General features: G+C 40.9%; 1 protein-coding gene across 1 annotated transcript in view; it reads right to left on the bottom strand.

Annotated features, from left to right (window-relative positions):
• LOC137972191 (uncharacterized) overlaps window positions 1-14,198 on the bottom strand; it is a 41,559-nt gene that overhangs the window by 1,094 nt on the left and 26,267 nt on the right. Inside the window, exons 17-19 of the mRNA XM_068819045.1 lie at window positions 5,712-5,960; window positions 4,248-4,288; window positions 2,225-2,281 (exon numbers count right to left, since the gene is read on the bottom strand). Coding sequence (XP_068675146.1) covers window positions 2,225-2,281; window positions 4,248-4,288; window positions 5,712-5,960 — 347 coding nt within the window. The remainder of the gene's footprint in view (window positions 1-2,224; window positions 2,282-4,247; window positions 4,289-5,711; window positions 5,961-14,198) is intronic.

Below are 14,198 nucleotides of genomic sequence, written 5' to 3'. Positions count from 1 at the left end.
CTCCTGGCACGCAGAAAGCTCACTTCCGGTTACAGTCCGTGCGTGCTTAAGGCAAACCGGAGGTGCACACCTAGCATACCAGGACGATAGTCTGCCAGAGTTTTAAACTAATCGACTCTAACAGCAAAGCGAAAAGATACTTGGCAATATAAGTGTGGTAGTGTCGAGGCAAGTTACAAAGAAACACAGCTCCCTTCCGGCTGTCATCGGTGGCTCAGAAACGTCGCGTGTTAAGCTCGCTATCGCTTCCTTAATACGCTTGCATACGTATTTTCAGTTTTTCAATGTACCCTATTTCCCCGCATATAAGCGCACTGCAGATAAAAGCGCATGCGTGATACAAATTTAATTATAATAAATAACGATAGTCACTGTTTTTGGTTATTCGTCTGAGGTATTCTTGTATCACACACTCAACTTGAATCGCCCTTGATCATTTCACATTTGTATTTTCATATTTTGCACTATTAAAATGCCGGTATGCGATGATGAGAATCGGGTGCGCCTATAAGCGAAGTTTTATAGGCGCATGCGCCACTACAACGTCAATTTACGTGCCTATAAAACGTCTAAAATTGCTTAAGGACGTTCGCGCTAATTGTTTGTGCGCAACGTTACTGCGCAGGTAACGCGACTGTAATATGTCACGCATTACTTCGAGCATTAGTGAAGTTGAGGTTTTAAAACCTTTGCAAAAATGGATCAGAGAAGATCGTGATTAGTCAAAATTGATTTAAAATATTTATGAAAGTCAAGTAGACTACTGCACGACTGATATTCGCGAGGTTTTATCAGTCGTGCACTAGTCTACTTGACTTTCATACATATTTTTCAAGCATCAGTTAAAATAACATGGCGACAAAAACGCCGAGGGAAAAATTCCAGGCCGGCAAAAGAATAGCATATTTATTTCCGAATCATCATGAAACTTAAAGAGAAGTGAGCGGGAGGATGGAAAAGCTCTGGAAAAGGTAGCTGATCGAGTAGACTAGTGGCTGAAACTCGCGGACGATTCGGGACGAACCGTTGCGTAAATTTAATGGGGTTGTTTCTTTTTAATGTTTTTATTACCCTACAAACTTAAGTTCAAAGTGAATGCATGTTTTTAAAGTTCTTTTCCTTTACTTTCGTGAAAATAGAGCAGTATTAATTTTCGTCCTCGTCCGCTTGAATAGTGCGGACTTGCGTGGAAACAAGCAGCGATTAAATTTCACAAAAAACACACTCCAGAGGATGAGCATGACAGCAATGGAGAGATATTATACAAAACACCAACCAAATGAAGATGACCCCTGCTTAAAACTTCGTTGCTATGCTCGAGAGAGGTTTTTTTTTTTCGGTGAAAACCTTTCATCTCTTCAACGATCGATCCTCTCTTGGGTTCCAGTCCTTGCCCGACAGGTCACGCAAAAGCGTGACAAACGAAATTTTCCAAGAGCTTTGCAAAATCACACCGATTTTACTCGTTCAGATCATCGGTGACCCCTATTTTTTAAATCATGAATCACTTACTTTACTTACTATCTACAAAATATGATGAAATGAAAAAATTCTCACCGTAAGAAGTTATCTTTTTTTAACACTTTCTTTCCTCGTGCCATCGAATTCCGGTAGTGGTTGCAACGGATAGAGCTTACGAAAACGCTCGTCGAGGATGAACTCTACTGTTTACCACATCCCTAGCGGCATAAAACTATCTAAAAACCTCACACCTAAAAACCTATGCATGGAAACTTTCCCTCTAACGGTTTATTTTTATGATTTTCGATGGATGAGCAGATGAGGCTACATCTCGCTATTATGACCGAGTTCTCGAAATTAAGGCATTTTTCCACTGCCTTTTTCTCCGAAACAAAGTCGGTGACCCCCATTTTTTTTTTCATTTTTGGAGTAAGTACTTTATGACCTAACTCTAGGCGAGAAATGAAGAAAATCTCACCGTAGGAAGATTTTGGCGCGAACGTCCTTAAAACTCGCTGATAGCCGCTGCGCCTATATGCGGGGGAATAGGGTACGGATAATTACTTAGGGTGAACTTTGTCTCGGTCACGCAATTCTCGTATAAACGCTGAGTAACGTTATCTCGGAGAGGAGGGCTGTCTCGGGTAACGAGACCATACAAACGGGCCCTAAGATGTCAACTGAAAATTTTCTGTTCTGGTCACGCGTGCCGTTTGAGCTCCGAATTAAGTACACTCTGTGTACTTCAAGAAGGAAAACGTACCCTATGGAATTTGTGAAGTTCCTTTTCGATAGCTTTGTGACCATAAGCTGACGCTACCTATAAGAAGAGAGACGTGAGTGGATAACGAAAATACCCTTTACCACCCACTCTAGCAATTAATTACTTATCACCAGGAGCCCATCTGGAGCGTGCAACTTCCATACAGCGTCTGTGAAACGGCGTTTTCACAAGTAGGTTTATTTTTAGACTAGCCCTTCCCGCGAATTAGGTCAAAAAACAAAGGCAGTTCCGGTTCGGTGACCCTATGACGTCAGCTTAATTTCTTGTAATTGGTCATCGGGCTCCTGCGGGAGTCTCATTCGCGGGAAATTCAATCTAAAAATAAATCGGTCCGTGAAAACGCCGTTAAACGAACACAGTAGAGTTGTAGGCTCTGGGTCATGGGTTCCTGTTATCACTGACAATAGGGCCGTTTATACGAGAGAAAATAAGCCGCGGCGTACATAATACGCGAAAGGAACTATTTATACGAGTATAAACTCCCAGGCCAGGATAAGCCGCGGCTTGAAAAAGCCGTGAACGTAGATTTTGTACCATTTATACGGGGTGTTCGCGTCTTATGTAAGCCGCGGTCAGAATAAGCAGCGGCTTACTTTCTCTCGTATATACGGCCCTAATGTTTTTTAGTTGACCTAAAATCAGTTCAGTTCATATGTTTATTTACCCTCGGATTTTAGAGTAGCTTGGTGTTGCTAATATCTCCGAGCATCTACCCTCCCAAACATGATACACCACAGAAGACAGACCACAACACCCTACAAGCCCTTTTCTTTGCGACAATTCTGTGAGTTATTTTACGTCCCACAGAATTATGAACATTGAAAGGTTGTGAGACGGGGCCTACGGTTTATCGTCCTCATCCGAGAAGACTAGAGAGTCTAACCATTTCCTGCCTTTTCAGCTGATATCAGCTATTTTAACACCCTGAGTGTTGTTCCGACCAGAGCTGAACTCGCGACCTCCCACATGGCAGCCTGGTGCTCAACTAACTGAGCCACCGGTGCGCTGTGCATATGGTAGTTAGTTGTATGCGGTAATTTATTTTATGAAGAACTTAGAGGTATTAAATTAATTAGCATAATGATTGCAATGATTTTCTTGGTTGTGTTATTTTTATCTTCATTATTAAGTGAATCAAGTGCGGCAAAAAGTTCAAGGTACTTATATTTTAACCCGGTAAGGAGCTCCTAACTAAGAAAGTTTGTATGCCAACTCATTTCGTGCGGAGAAAAAAAAACATTCATTTAAATGGGCTAGTTTCAAATTGTGCAGCAACAAAAGAACAGAGTCGAGGTGCAAGAGAATAATTAAATCCTTTGTTTTCAACAAAACAAAATGCTCATTATTCCCCTGAACATCGATTCTGTTCTTTTGTTGCTGCACAGTTCGAAACTAGCGTATTCATTCATTCAAATGGCTTCGTTTTGCAAACGACAGCAAAAACTTTTTGTCTTCATTAATCCCTTTTCGTGACGCCTCAAGTCTGTGACAAAAATATGCTCATTTCCAGTTTTTCTGGTGGCCATGACAACAGGGGCCTGTTTTTCAAAAGCCCTAAAAAACATATCAGGCTCAAAAAGCAAATCGTGAAACAATGATCTACTGCTTCTGAAAAACTGATGTTTGCAAAACAATTGCAAAGTTTCATGACTAGAAACGTTTTCCTTTTGAAGGCACAAAGCGTTTTACGTCACCCGAAATACGTCCGAATAGTTTCGGGACTTTTCAAGAAACGCATCCCCTCCCCCTACCCCCAGGGGCTAAGTCGAAAACCGCACGGTTCCCATGGCGACAAAGCGCAAATAAATAGCTATCTGTGGTTTTCAAATTTCGCCATTGGAATGAATTAGCACTAATTCCTTAGAAATATACAGACTGAGCAAAATAAATGTTGTTGTCTAATTATGAGTTCCTGACTCGGCTTAGCCCTTCAGTTTCGTAGTCTCTGTATTAAGAGAAATCACTTGACTGAGACATCCATGCTCTGAGAACTTACACTTACTTGAATGGGAATCTGACCAAACCGATTTACAAGTGTAGCATCTGGAAAAATAAACAGATCAAGGGGAACAGAGAATTAATTTATTACTCAGAAATACCCCTGAATTGTTCGAATGGAAAGCAATCTCCCTTATCTCACCCAGTACTTATACGCACACAGAAACGTTCGTAACGTAAAAGTGCATTTAAACTGGAAAAGAAATGAAGTCAAATCCATGGCCAACAAGAAGGTCACAGGGCAATTCTATAAATGTGACTTAGGGCACGCCTTTAAATGTCCTACTCTACCCCACCACACACACCGGATCTGCAACCCCTTCCCTCCCCCACCCGAAACTCATTTTCAATCGGGCCCATATTTATTGATTCCTTTGTTAGTTTGTTCATTCGTCGACTTTCGCTCATTTGAATTTCCTTACACACTTGTTTACCTGATATAGGTTAGTTAATAAGCAACACAGCCTTCCACGAAAACCGAGAGGAGAGCGCTCACGATATACTCCTCTCGGTTCTTGCTAGGAGCTCGCGAGGAATAAAACCTCTTACATCAAGGGTAACATTAGGCTTCCTTGGGCTTAGCATAGTTGTCATTTTAATAGCTATATTATTCCAATAAAAGTGAATGAATGCATGAATGGATTGAACAAACGAACAAAAGAATGTGACAAATTATCGACTAAACGAAAAACTGAACGAACGAATGAATGTCGATCACAAGTTTCATCCAAACTCAATCATGTAGATCAGAATCAACCTACATCCTTGAAACCTAGAAATAGAGCACTATTGTTAGAACGAGCCAATTGGTCACCTCCAGCCTCGCTGTCATTCATTGGTCAGGTTATTTAGCACACGATTGTTGATTGGCCAACTCAAAAGCGTAAGGCTTTGATAGTAGAAGGAACAATATGTATTAAAGACATACATTTGAACTGCGGGAATGAAACAAGTTAAGTATCACAGTTATGAACGTTACATTTGCGGCATCCAAAGGAAAGCCTGAAAAATTCAGGTAGCTTTAACGGGATTCGAACCCGTGCTCTCTGCGATGCTGGTGCAGTACTCTCTCAAAACGTAACTTGCTTTAATAGTAGGTTTGTCTTTTCTCGGCCTTCTCAGAGATTAAGCTTAAATGAGTTTAAGTACGCACGAGTAAACATTTCCAGGATCAAGGGAAACTATAACAATGAAAAGCCCAGAATTGGCTAGTCTCACACGCAATCGTTTTTAATTCAGTAAAGGGAGTCGTATTTCAGCTCCTTCCAACAAACGTCTGCTTACTCGAAAGCAACATCCCTTTCCCGTAGTTTGAAGGGCCAGTCTTGATCAACTCATTGTATAGTGATGGCCAATTAATCTAATACTTACAAAGAAGTCCGTTCTACGTGCCATGTTGTTTACTCCTAAATACTTCAAAAATATATGAAAGGTGTTTGTTCCTTCCTTGTCTGTTTCTTTTCCTTACCTGCACCCTCTTCTAGTAATAAATTGACGACATTGAGCCTGCCGCATGTCACCGCTGTGTGAAGCGGGGTCTGTCCGTCAAAGTCAGATAGGTTCACGTGACCGGTCCACCTGATCAATCGTTTCAGTGTCTTAGTGTCCCCAGTGCTGGCCGCGTCATTCACAACATGAGCCAGTTGGCATTCATTGATGATCCCTCCACGGGCCTTCAGATGCTCAGCGACTGTGTGATGACCATGAACAACAGCGTCTGTACGATTCGCAAAAATAGATCAAAGGCAGTTTACACGATAAACGCTAGCATGCACTGCTGCAAGATGTTCATGCACACTAGTCGAAAAAGCATGAAAAAGTAAGGAACGACAAACGAGAAGTAAAAGAGTGATCAAACAGTGAATATGTGTTGTATTTACCAATATTTCAAAAGGCACTGCCTTTCTTCATCAGGGTGTTACAAGTAAAACTCTTTGGCTAAGGGGACGTTACAGTTCAGTTGAACTAGAAAAAATCGTTTGCAACATGATACAGCAAAAACCTGATAGCGTTAAAACGAAAATTGAAAACCTCGGGAGAGAACAAACTAACTATGTGACCGTTAGAAAGGTATTAGATAAATACGAAAGTATTACGTTACATGAAACGATAAATGAAAGAAAGAAAAATACTTAAGATTATATCTCGTCTTTTTTATTTCATTTTCTGTCCTAAATTGAACGCCGTTCCTACCAGTGTCATTTTTGAGGAACTACCACACCCCCGTCATATTAAAAAAGTTGAAATAGTCAAGAAGCGATTAAAATAACGCGAATTTATATTTTGAGATGACGTTCTCGTTGCCGTCGCCGTTGTCGTTGCTTACGCTCCCTTAATTGTCACAGAGACTTCATGCCAGAGATCGCATTTACATTTCCTCACTAATAATCACACCACGAATGACATTTCGCTTATTCCACTGGAAATCATAAAATCCACCCATGATAGTATACGCAAAGCTAGCTAGAGAGGCATATCTCATCACCAAGGGTGACACCCTTCAACCCCCTTTTACTTATTGGCAGTAAAATCAAGCTATACTAATAGAGAGTTTCAAGAAGCTGTCCACGCAACTTGTGACGGCCCCTTCATATCTGACGCTATCGTGAATGTGGGCGGGTATAACTGGGTATGGCACGGACCTTGAATTTTTTTCTGAACATCTTTCACGAATTCATCGCCACAAACTGTTCAGTGCACGACGTGACGTAGGGGACTTCACCATAGCCCGGTTGTCCGCGCTGCCTGGTATTGCACAGATTTGTTAGGTTCAACTGCTTCATATTATTGTTGTCAGGTTTTCGACCTTCTGCGAAATGGGCCCTGCCTTTTTCCTCAGCAAGTTCGATTGGGGAAATTCTTCTGGCTCGACTTTCGGGGGCTGCAGTAGTGGATTAGCTTCGCTTCTGACTTTTGGTTCAGGACGAAGCAGTTTAGAACGGGGTTACGGAGAGAATTCAGTTGAAAGCTTCAAGTACATGTTCTGGCACTCCTCCATCCATGCTTCGTTCAGCTCGAATTCCCTGTCGTCTTCGAGAAGAATCGTGAGTTACTCGTGTCTTGATAATAAATCGGCCAACGACGCCAGTTCACATTTTTTTAATTCTCTGTTAACTGGCCGATTTCCAGATATTTTATGGCAAACAGCTTTTCCCTGACGGGTTAGCGTGTCTTTACAGATTCTTCGTTTTATTTTGGCCTGTTTGATCGCATTTTCCTTTGCTTCTGTCATTGTATATCGTCTTAAATTCTACTTGCGAACCTTGGTTAGCCAGAAATCGAATGATCATCATTTTTTCGCAAGAAACCAAGATGATCCGTTACCGAAGAATATTACTCGATCCGAAATTAAAATATACGTTATCATCTACTTAACTAAATCAAGTGGTAACAAAACGAAACAATATACAAAAACGAGTGAAACGGGGATAACTAATACAAACGTTTAATTGTGCCATGCGGTCAATGGTCGTGCAATCTCAAGCATGTAACATCCAAAAGTCTGTTCTATCCATGTAAAACTTACAAAAGTAAAATCATTGACAATTACAAACAATGATCACAAACTTCCTTCTATGGCGAGTTTTCTTAAACTATCCTTAGTCGGGATAACCATAAACAGGGCAGCAGGTAAACAGTAAATCACAGGCCGGAACGTGTCCGATAGAGATCTCAGGTAAAAAGACTAAATTACTCAATTAACGTTGCAACAAATCCATCATTTTTACAATTCCGTTGGGCGTGTACAGGGTTTTAACTATGAACTTTTGACATAGCTCTATGTTACGCACGATAACATTCTCGGATACAGCGAAAAAGAGGTCGCGTCAACCTACCCTTGCCACATTTGGCCTTTTATTTTTTATACTGTTTGTTTGCATTTCTGTTTAAAAACAAAAAATGTTCAAAATAAAAACGTTCTTGACTGAATTTCAGCCTAACGTATGTTCTTAGCATGTTCTGAATCTCAGCGTTGGAAAAACAAGGTCTTTATAAAAAAAACTTTACATTTTCTTATTGAAAAAGAAATAGAGTGGTATAGCCGTAAAATTAAGCTAGATAGAGTTCCAAGAAACTATCCACGCAACTTGTGACAGGCCCTTCATATCTCTTCATATCTGACGCTATCGTGATTTGCTACGGGCATAGCCAGGATCTTCATTTTTTTTCTGAACATCTCTAACAAATTCATCGCCACAAACTGTTGCACGACGTGAGCTGGGGGACTTCACCATAGCCCGCTTGTCCGCGCTGCCTGGGGGGAGTGTTACTGCACAGTTTGCGGTCCCTGACAGATTTGTTGGGTTCAATTGCTTCATATTATTGTTGTCAGGTTCTCGCCCTTCTGTGCATCGGGCCCCGCCGTTTTCCTCAGCAAACTCGACTGGGGAAATTCTTCTGGCACGACGTTCGGGAGCTGGTGGATCGGCTTCACTTCTGATCTTCAGCATCTTGAAAACTTCCGTTCTGAATTGGCGGTTCAGGACGAAGCAGTTTAGAACGGGGTTAAGGAGAGAATTTAGCTGAAGAATTAACTGCGACCAAAGGAAATATGTGCTGGTACGCAGCATTGGAACAGTTTCTCCAAGAAGAAGGCCAACGACTGATGGGATATAGGACATTAAAAATACTGTTGTCAATATAGCCATCGCCCTGCCGATAGTGTTCTCGACTTTGGCTACTCTCAGAGCAGAGATTTGGTTGCCATCGTTTCGTCTTCGGTTACGTACGGAAATATAGGCCGCACTACAAAATACAAAATGAGAGCCACGCAAATCAAGGTCTTGAAGGCCGAGACGATTTGAAGGATACTTCCGTACTTATTGGGGACCTTTCTGGCAGCATTCGTTGAGAGAGCAAGAAGCCATGCACCAAAAGCCAACCATTTAACACGAGCTTTGGTGATTAGGGTTTTGTACCTTTTCCACAGTTTAATCGCCACGAATCTGTCAAAAGCAATGATGGTCAGATGATATAAGGACGAGCTAACTGCACCATACAACACTGCAATGTTGACCCACGCTAACTGACAAATTCTGATGCTCAAGTCCTTACGAAGGAGGAGGACTTCATAAAACGAATTTACAGGCAAGGAAACGGCGCCAACGAAGAGATCGGATGCAGCCAAGCTAGCTAACAAAATGTTCGAGTTCTTATCCAATTCTCTTCGTTTAATGACAGCGACGATGATCAAGATGTTTAAACATACGGTGAGAGGGCAGGCGATACACTTGATGAGGAGAGAAGAATACAACTCGCTTGTCCGGGTTAAGATCCATGTGTAAGCTGAACAAGAAAACGTCGGGGACGTTTTCGCAAAATGGAGTGAGCCAAGGTTAGTCTTGTTTAAGCTCATTTCGATGACGGTCAATCAATGAAAGCTTGTGACTTTCGAAAGATAGAAGTGCTATCATTCGTGTATAAACCGCGCTTCAAATATACATTGACTTTCGTGGGCTCGCAGAGCTCTGTAAAAATGAATGAAGCACTAATTGTCCTTCCTTCACCTTTCGAAGATTTGTGATCTGTGAAGATAAAGGCCATGCCAACAATGACTGGAACAAATTGAGCGTCACCACCATTCATTGAGTGCTAAGATTGCTTGGATCATAACCGGCGCAAACGCCGAAAATGAGAAATTGATAGGAAATGAAGCAGTGCTCTAAAACAACAGCACTTTGAACGGCTCAAGACAGCAAGCAAAAACGTGCTAGAATCTAGACATGTGCCGAATCTAATGCAAATGAGAAAAATCTATTGTTTTCGCTCACTGGCATTAGATTCGGCAGATGTAAAATGACACGTTTAAAACGGGCCTATGTTTAACTATTAACCTTGCGGGTGAGGTTTTTTTTTTTCACAGCAGGGACCAGAGATGGAAACGTGACTACGAATTTCTTGTCTTTGATGCTCTCTGTATGGTGGCTATTAAACGTTGAAAAAAACTGTGCCGTAGAGGGAAAATGACGTTCCCGCAAAAGAGGAGTCAAAGTAAATATAGAAGACACCCAAGGCAGAAAATTTACAATTAAAATACTTAAGGAAGTCGTGAGAAAAAACTTGAGGGGCACAGAAAGTTCGCAGCCTACAAGGAAGTTAAAGGCGGTTAAAGGATCACAAGGAAAAGTGAGCGATTCAATTACTTCCTCAGTAGTGTGGTGCAGTCATGAGAGAAAAGTTCTTTTCTCAATTTGTTGGCACAGCTGTGAGTTTGTTGGTGTTGTAGTCTGCTCCGAGAGTTGAAGGACGAAGTTAAAGGCAAAAAATGAGCGACTTAATTATTTCCTCCATTGTTTAGCGCAGTCGTGAGAAAAACGTTTTTTCCTCAATTGGTTGGCGCAGCTGTGAAATTGTTGCTTTTGTGATCCACTCCGGGACACTTTTCTCCGGGCACTTGGTTGCTTTTCCCCTCTCATCAAATACCTGCATCTGATTTGCTCAGGCTTAATTAAGATGACTGAACACGATTTTTAAGCACTTACGCTTCCATTTCTTCCACATTTATGCATCTTTTGCTTGGAACCTAAAACTGATAAGTGCTACCACGAAGGTTTCCATTTTTGACAGTTAATGTGCTCCGCTGGCTGTTACCGTCGTTACGCATCTAGATCAAAACAAGGCCAAAAGGATGCTTATTCCTCATTTATGCAAAATTCACTCATTGGTTTTTTGCAGCTTTTGTTTACTTAAAATAATATAAATAAAGAACATTTATTTTATAGATACTGATGAAATACTAGGATTTTCCTTCTTACGGAAAAGAATCATATCTTCAGGGCGTGCAGTGAACATATCATTTTTATCTTTCACCTGTGACGATGTAGGTGTCGTCATGGTAACTAACAAGATTAACCAATAAAACGCGAGCTTCCCCTTTTTTGTTAGATACTTGTGTTCGAATTCTGTAACATAAATCTTCTCTACTATTTTAACATTTTTATTGCACAATTTGACCTTATTATGATTTCATATCTTGTTTCATGTTACACAACATGCATGTTTTAGGGGTTGGTGACCACTTTTCCACCATTTCGAAAATGAATAAAACAAGTTGTTTTTAATACAGCAAAGAAACACATCAGGAGCCCACATATAAAAACCTAGATTTTTCCAAGTTAGACTAAATTTGTTCTTATTTCCACAAAAGATATCTAATCTGTGATAAATATGATATGACTGATTTCCTCTGATGAGGACGCTGATACCTTTACATTTCAATCAAAATCATGAAAAAAAAGTTTTAGACAAGATCTGTGCAGCTTAAAATTTGTTCCAGATGCTAGAAATTTCAAGGTCATTTAGAACCTGCTTAATTTTTTTTGGCTAAACTGGTTCTTATGTTAGGGGGGTCTAAAATGAGGGGTTGAATCTATTTTCTTTTTTTTTTTTTTTTTTGGATTTTATTTAACGCACATAAGGCAGAAAGTCGTGAGAAAAAACTTGAAGAGCAAAAAAATGAGCGGCTTAATTATTTCCTCAATTGTTTAGAGCAGTCGTGAGAGAAACGTTCTTTCCTCAATTGTAAGGCACAGCTGTGAGTTCGTTGATTCTGTTTTTTTGCTCAACTAGGTCACCGTTACTGAACACAGTTTTTAAGTACTCACACTTCCATTTCTGCCATATTTATGCATTTTTTGGTTGGAAGCTCAAACTTAAATTGATCACTAATAAGTGCTACCATGAAGGTTTCCATTTTTGACAGTTATGCAGACTGTTACCATGGTAACGCATCTGGAGTAAAACAAGGCCTAATGCTTATTCCTTATTTATGCAAAATTCACTCATTAGTTTTTTGCAGCATTTGCTTACTTAAAATAATGGAAATAAAGAACGCGCAACAGCTGTTACCACAGAATTTCAACGGACGGATTTTTCATAATTCACTGGTAGAAGTTTTTTGGTTAAATTTCTTTTTTTTTTGTTTTTTTTTTTTTTTTAATAGACGACTCATTTGTAGTTGGAACTATTTTAATTCCGTATTTCTGCAAAATCTAATGACGGGTTTGAGAGAAATTTGGCAATAAATCTCAAATTTTTGAGCGAATGCGCATGCCTAGTACTATGATTTTGCTGGTTTTGCACTTCTAAAGCACCGTGACGTTTAGGTAATGGAAGTGAATTTAAACCGCATTTCCAAGACCACCGCGAGAAGGAGGAAAAAAGGTTTTCGCCTTATTTGTTTTGTTTTTTAAACTCCGCGTCGGTCTTTAAAGAATACCGCTAACCGCGGAAAAACTGTGTTCAGCCACCTTTAAATAATTTGAATCAATTCGATACACAGTTTCCGCAAATAGTGAAACAATTGTGCGCGGTTAGATGAGGTTGACAACTTTATTAACTCATCAATAATGTTTTCACCGAAGGAGAACTCATCCTAATCGTGTCAGTCGCCCGTGTTGTGCCTCGGGTATCGATCGTGATGTCATACGATTTCAGCGTTTGGGCGCCATCCTGGATTGACTGGCTCGGTACACATGGCCTCGATCTCATGTGACACGATACACAGTTTCCGCAAATAGGAAACAATTGTGCTCGGTTAGATGAGGTTTACACTTTTATTAACTCATCAATAATGTTTTAACCGAAGGAGAACTCATCCTAATCGTGTCAGTCCCGCGTGTTGTGCCTCGAGTATCGATTGCGATGTCAAACGATTTCAGCGTTTGGGCGCCATCTTGGATTGGCTGGCTGGCTGGCTGGCTGGCACACATGGCCTCGATCTCATGTGACAGTGTACGGCTTGCCCAAGGAAAAATACCGATAACTAACAACTAGTGGCTAGTCGTGGATATTTACCTCGCCGCTTCACGGCTCGTTAAGTATCCACAACCAGCCACCTCCACTCGTACTCGGGCTTTCCAGGGGGAACGTCCAAGGTTAAATTTCGACTTGTTTTTTTTTTTTTTTTGCGCTCAGTCCACATATATCGAGAAATGATGCTAATTATTAGATTCATGCCCAATTTTGGCATTCAACACGAGGTGTCCCCTCAAGTCTAAACCTTTGCTACCTATTTCTAACAATGAGGTTAGGGAAAATTAACGGTTGGTGTTATTTTTCGATCAGGGTAAATGCAACAGTTAATCGTTAGCTGAGGAGAAGCATGTTGGGGGACACTTTGTGATGTTAATTCTCTGTATTCCAGAACCAAGGTTGCTGACCAGCGGTTTTCGTTAAAACAATGGTTTGCTGGGAGTGCTCATTCTCGCGGGCTCAGAAAACCTGGTTGTGGTCACTATTATTTACGGTTTTTCGTATTCCGAGACACAAGGAGGCGGCGTGGTCCAGTAGTTCGGGCGTTGGGTTTGCACGCGGTTGTCCCGAGTTCAAATCCCGTTCTGACCTCTGTGGCCTGTTTCTCGAACGTCCCGATAACTTTTCGGGCCCCAAAAGCCATTTGTGAAATTGCCAACCTCTTGTTTTTGAAAGCCGACCTTTTAACATGCTTTCAAGGTACCAAAGAGAAAATTAACTGTGAAGTTGGACGAATTAAATGCTCTCCGTTCTTGAGATACAAAGGAATTTTGTGACACCCGAAAATGGCCCGTAAAGTTTCGGGACCTTCGAGAAACGGGCCCCTGGTTTGGACTTTTTTCCGGTTGTCCCGGATTCAACTCTACCACACTTTGTAAACAGCCAACTGGTTGCCTCCTGCCAGTGGGGGTTCTTAATCATGTTCCAGCCAAGTTTCTTTCACACTATTAAAAGTTGGGTGCCTGTGAACTAGCTTGATAGCTAAAGTACACTTCCACTATAAACAAAGCATTTACCATTTTTTAACCATTTACACAAGTGATGTTGAAGTTACAAAAAAGAGCAAGGACACACTTCGAGACACTTACGGTGCATTCGATTGACCCTATTCTGGAATAAGAATACGTGGAGTGATGATTTAAAACCATATGTTTCGGCGTTTTTAAGCGACAAGGATAATAAAGATATGTTTAAATAGCAT

Source organism: Montipora foliosa, chromosome 9 (genome assembly GCF_036669935.1).
Source record: "Montipora foliosa isolate CH-2021 chromosome 9, ASM3666993v2, whole genome shotgun sequence".
NCBI classification, from domain to species: Eukaryota; Metazoa; Cnidaria; class Anthozoa; order Scleractinia; family Acroporidae; genus Montipora; species Montipora foliosa.
The sequence above is the reverse complement of the archived record's forward strand: the minus strand, read 5'-3'. Positions and strand labels throughout refer to the sequence as shown.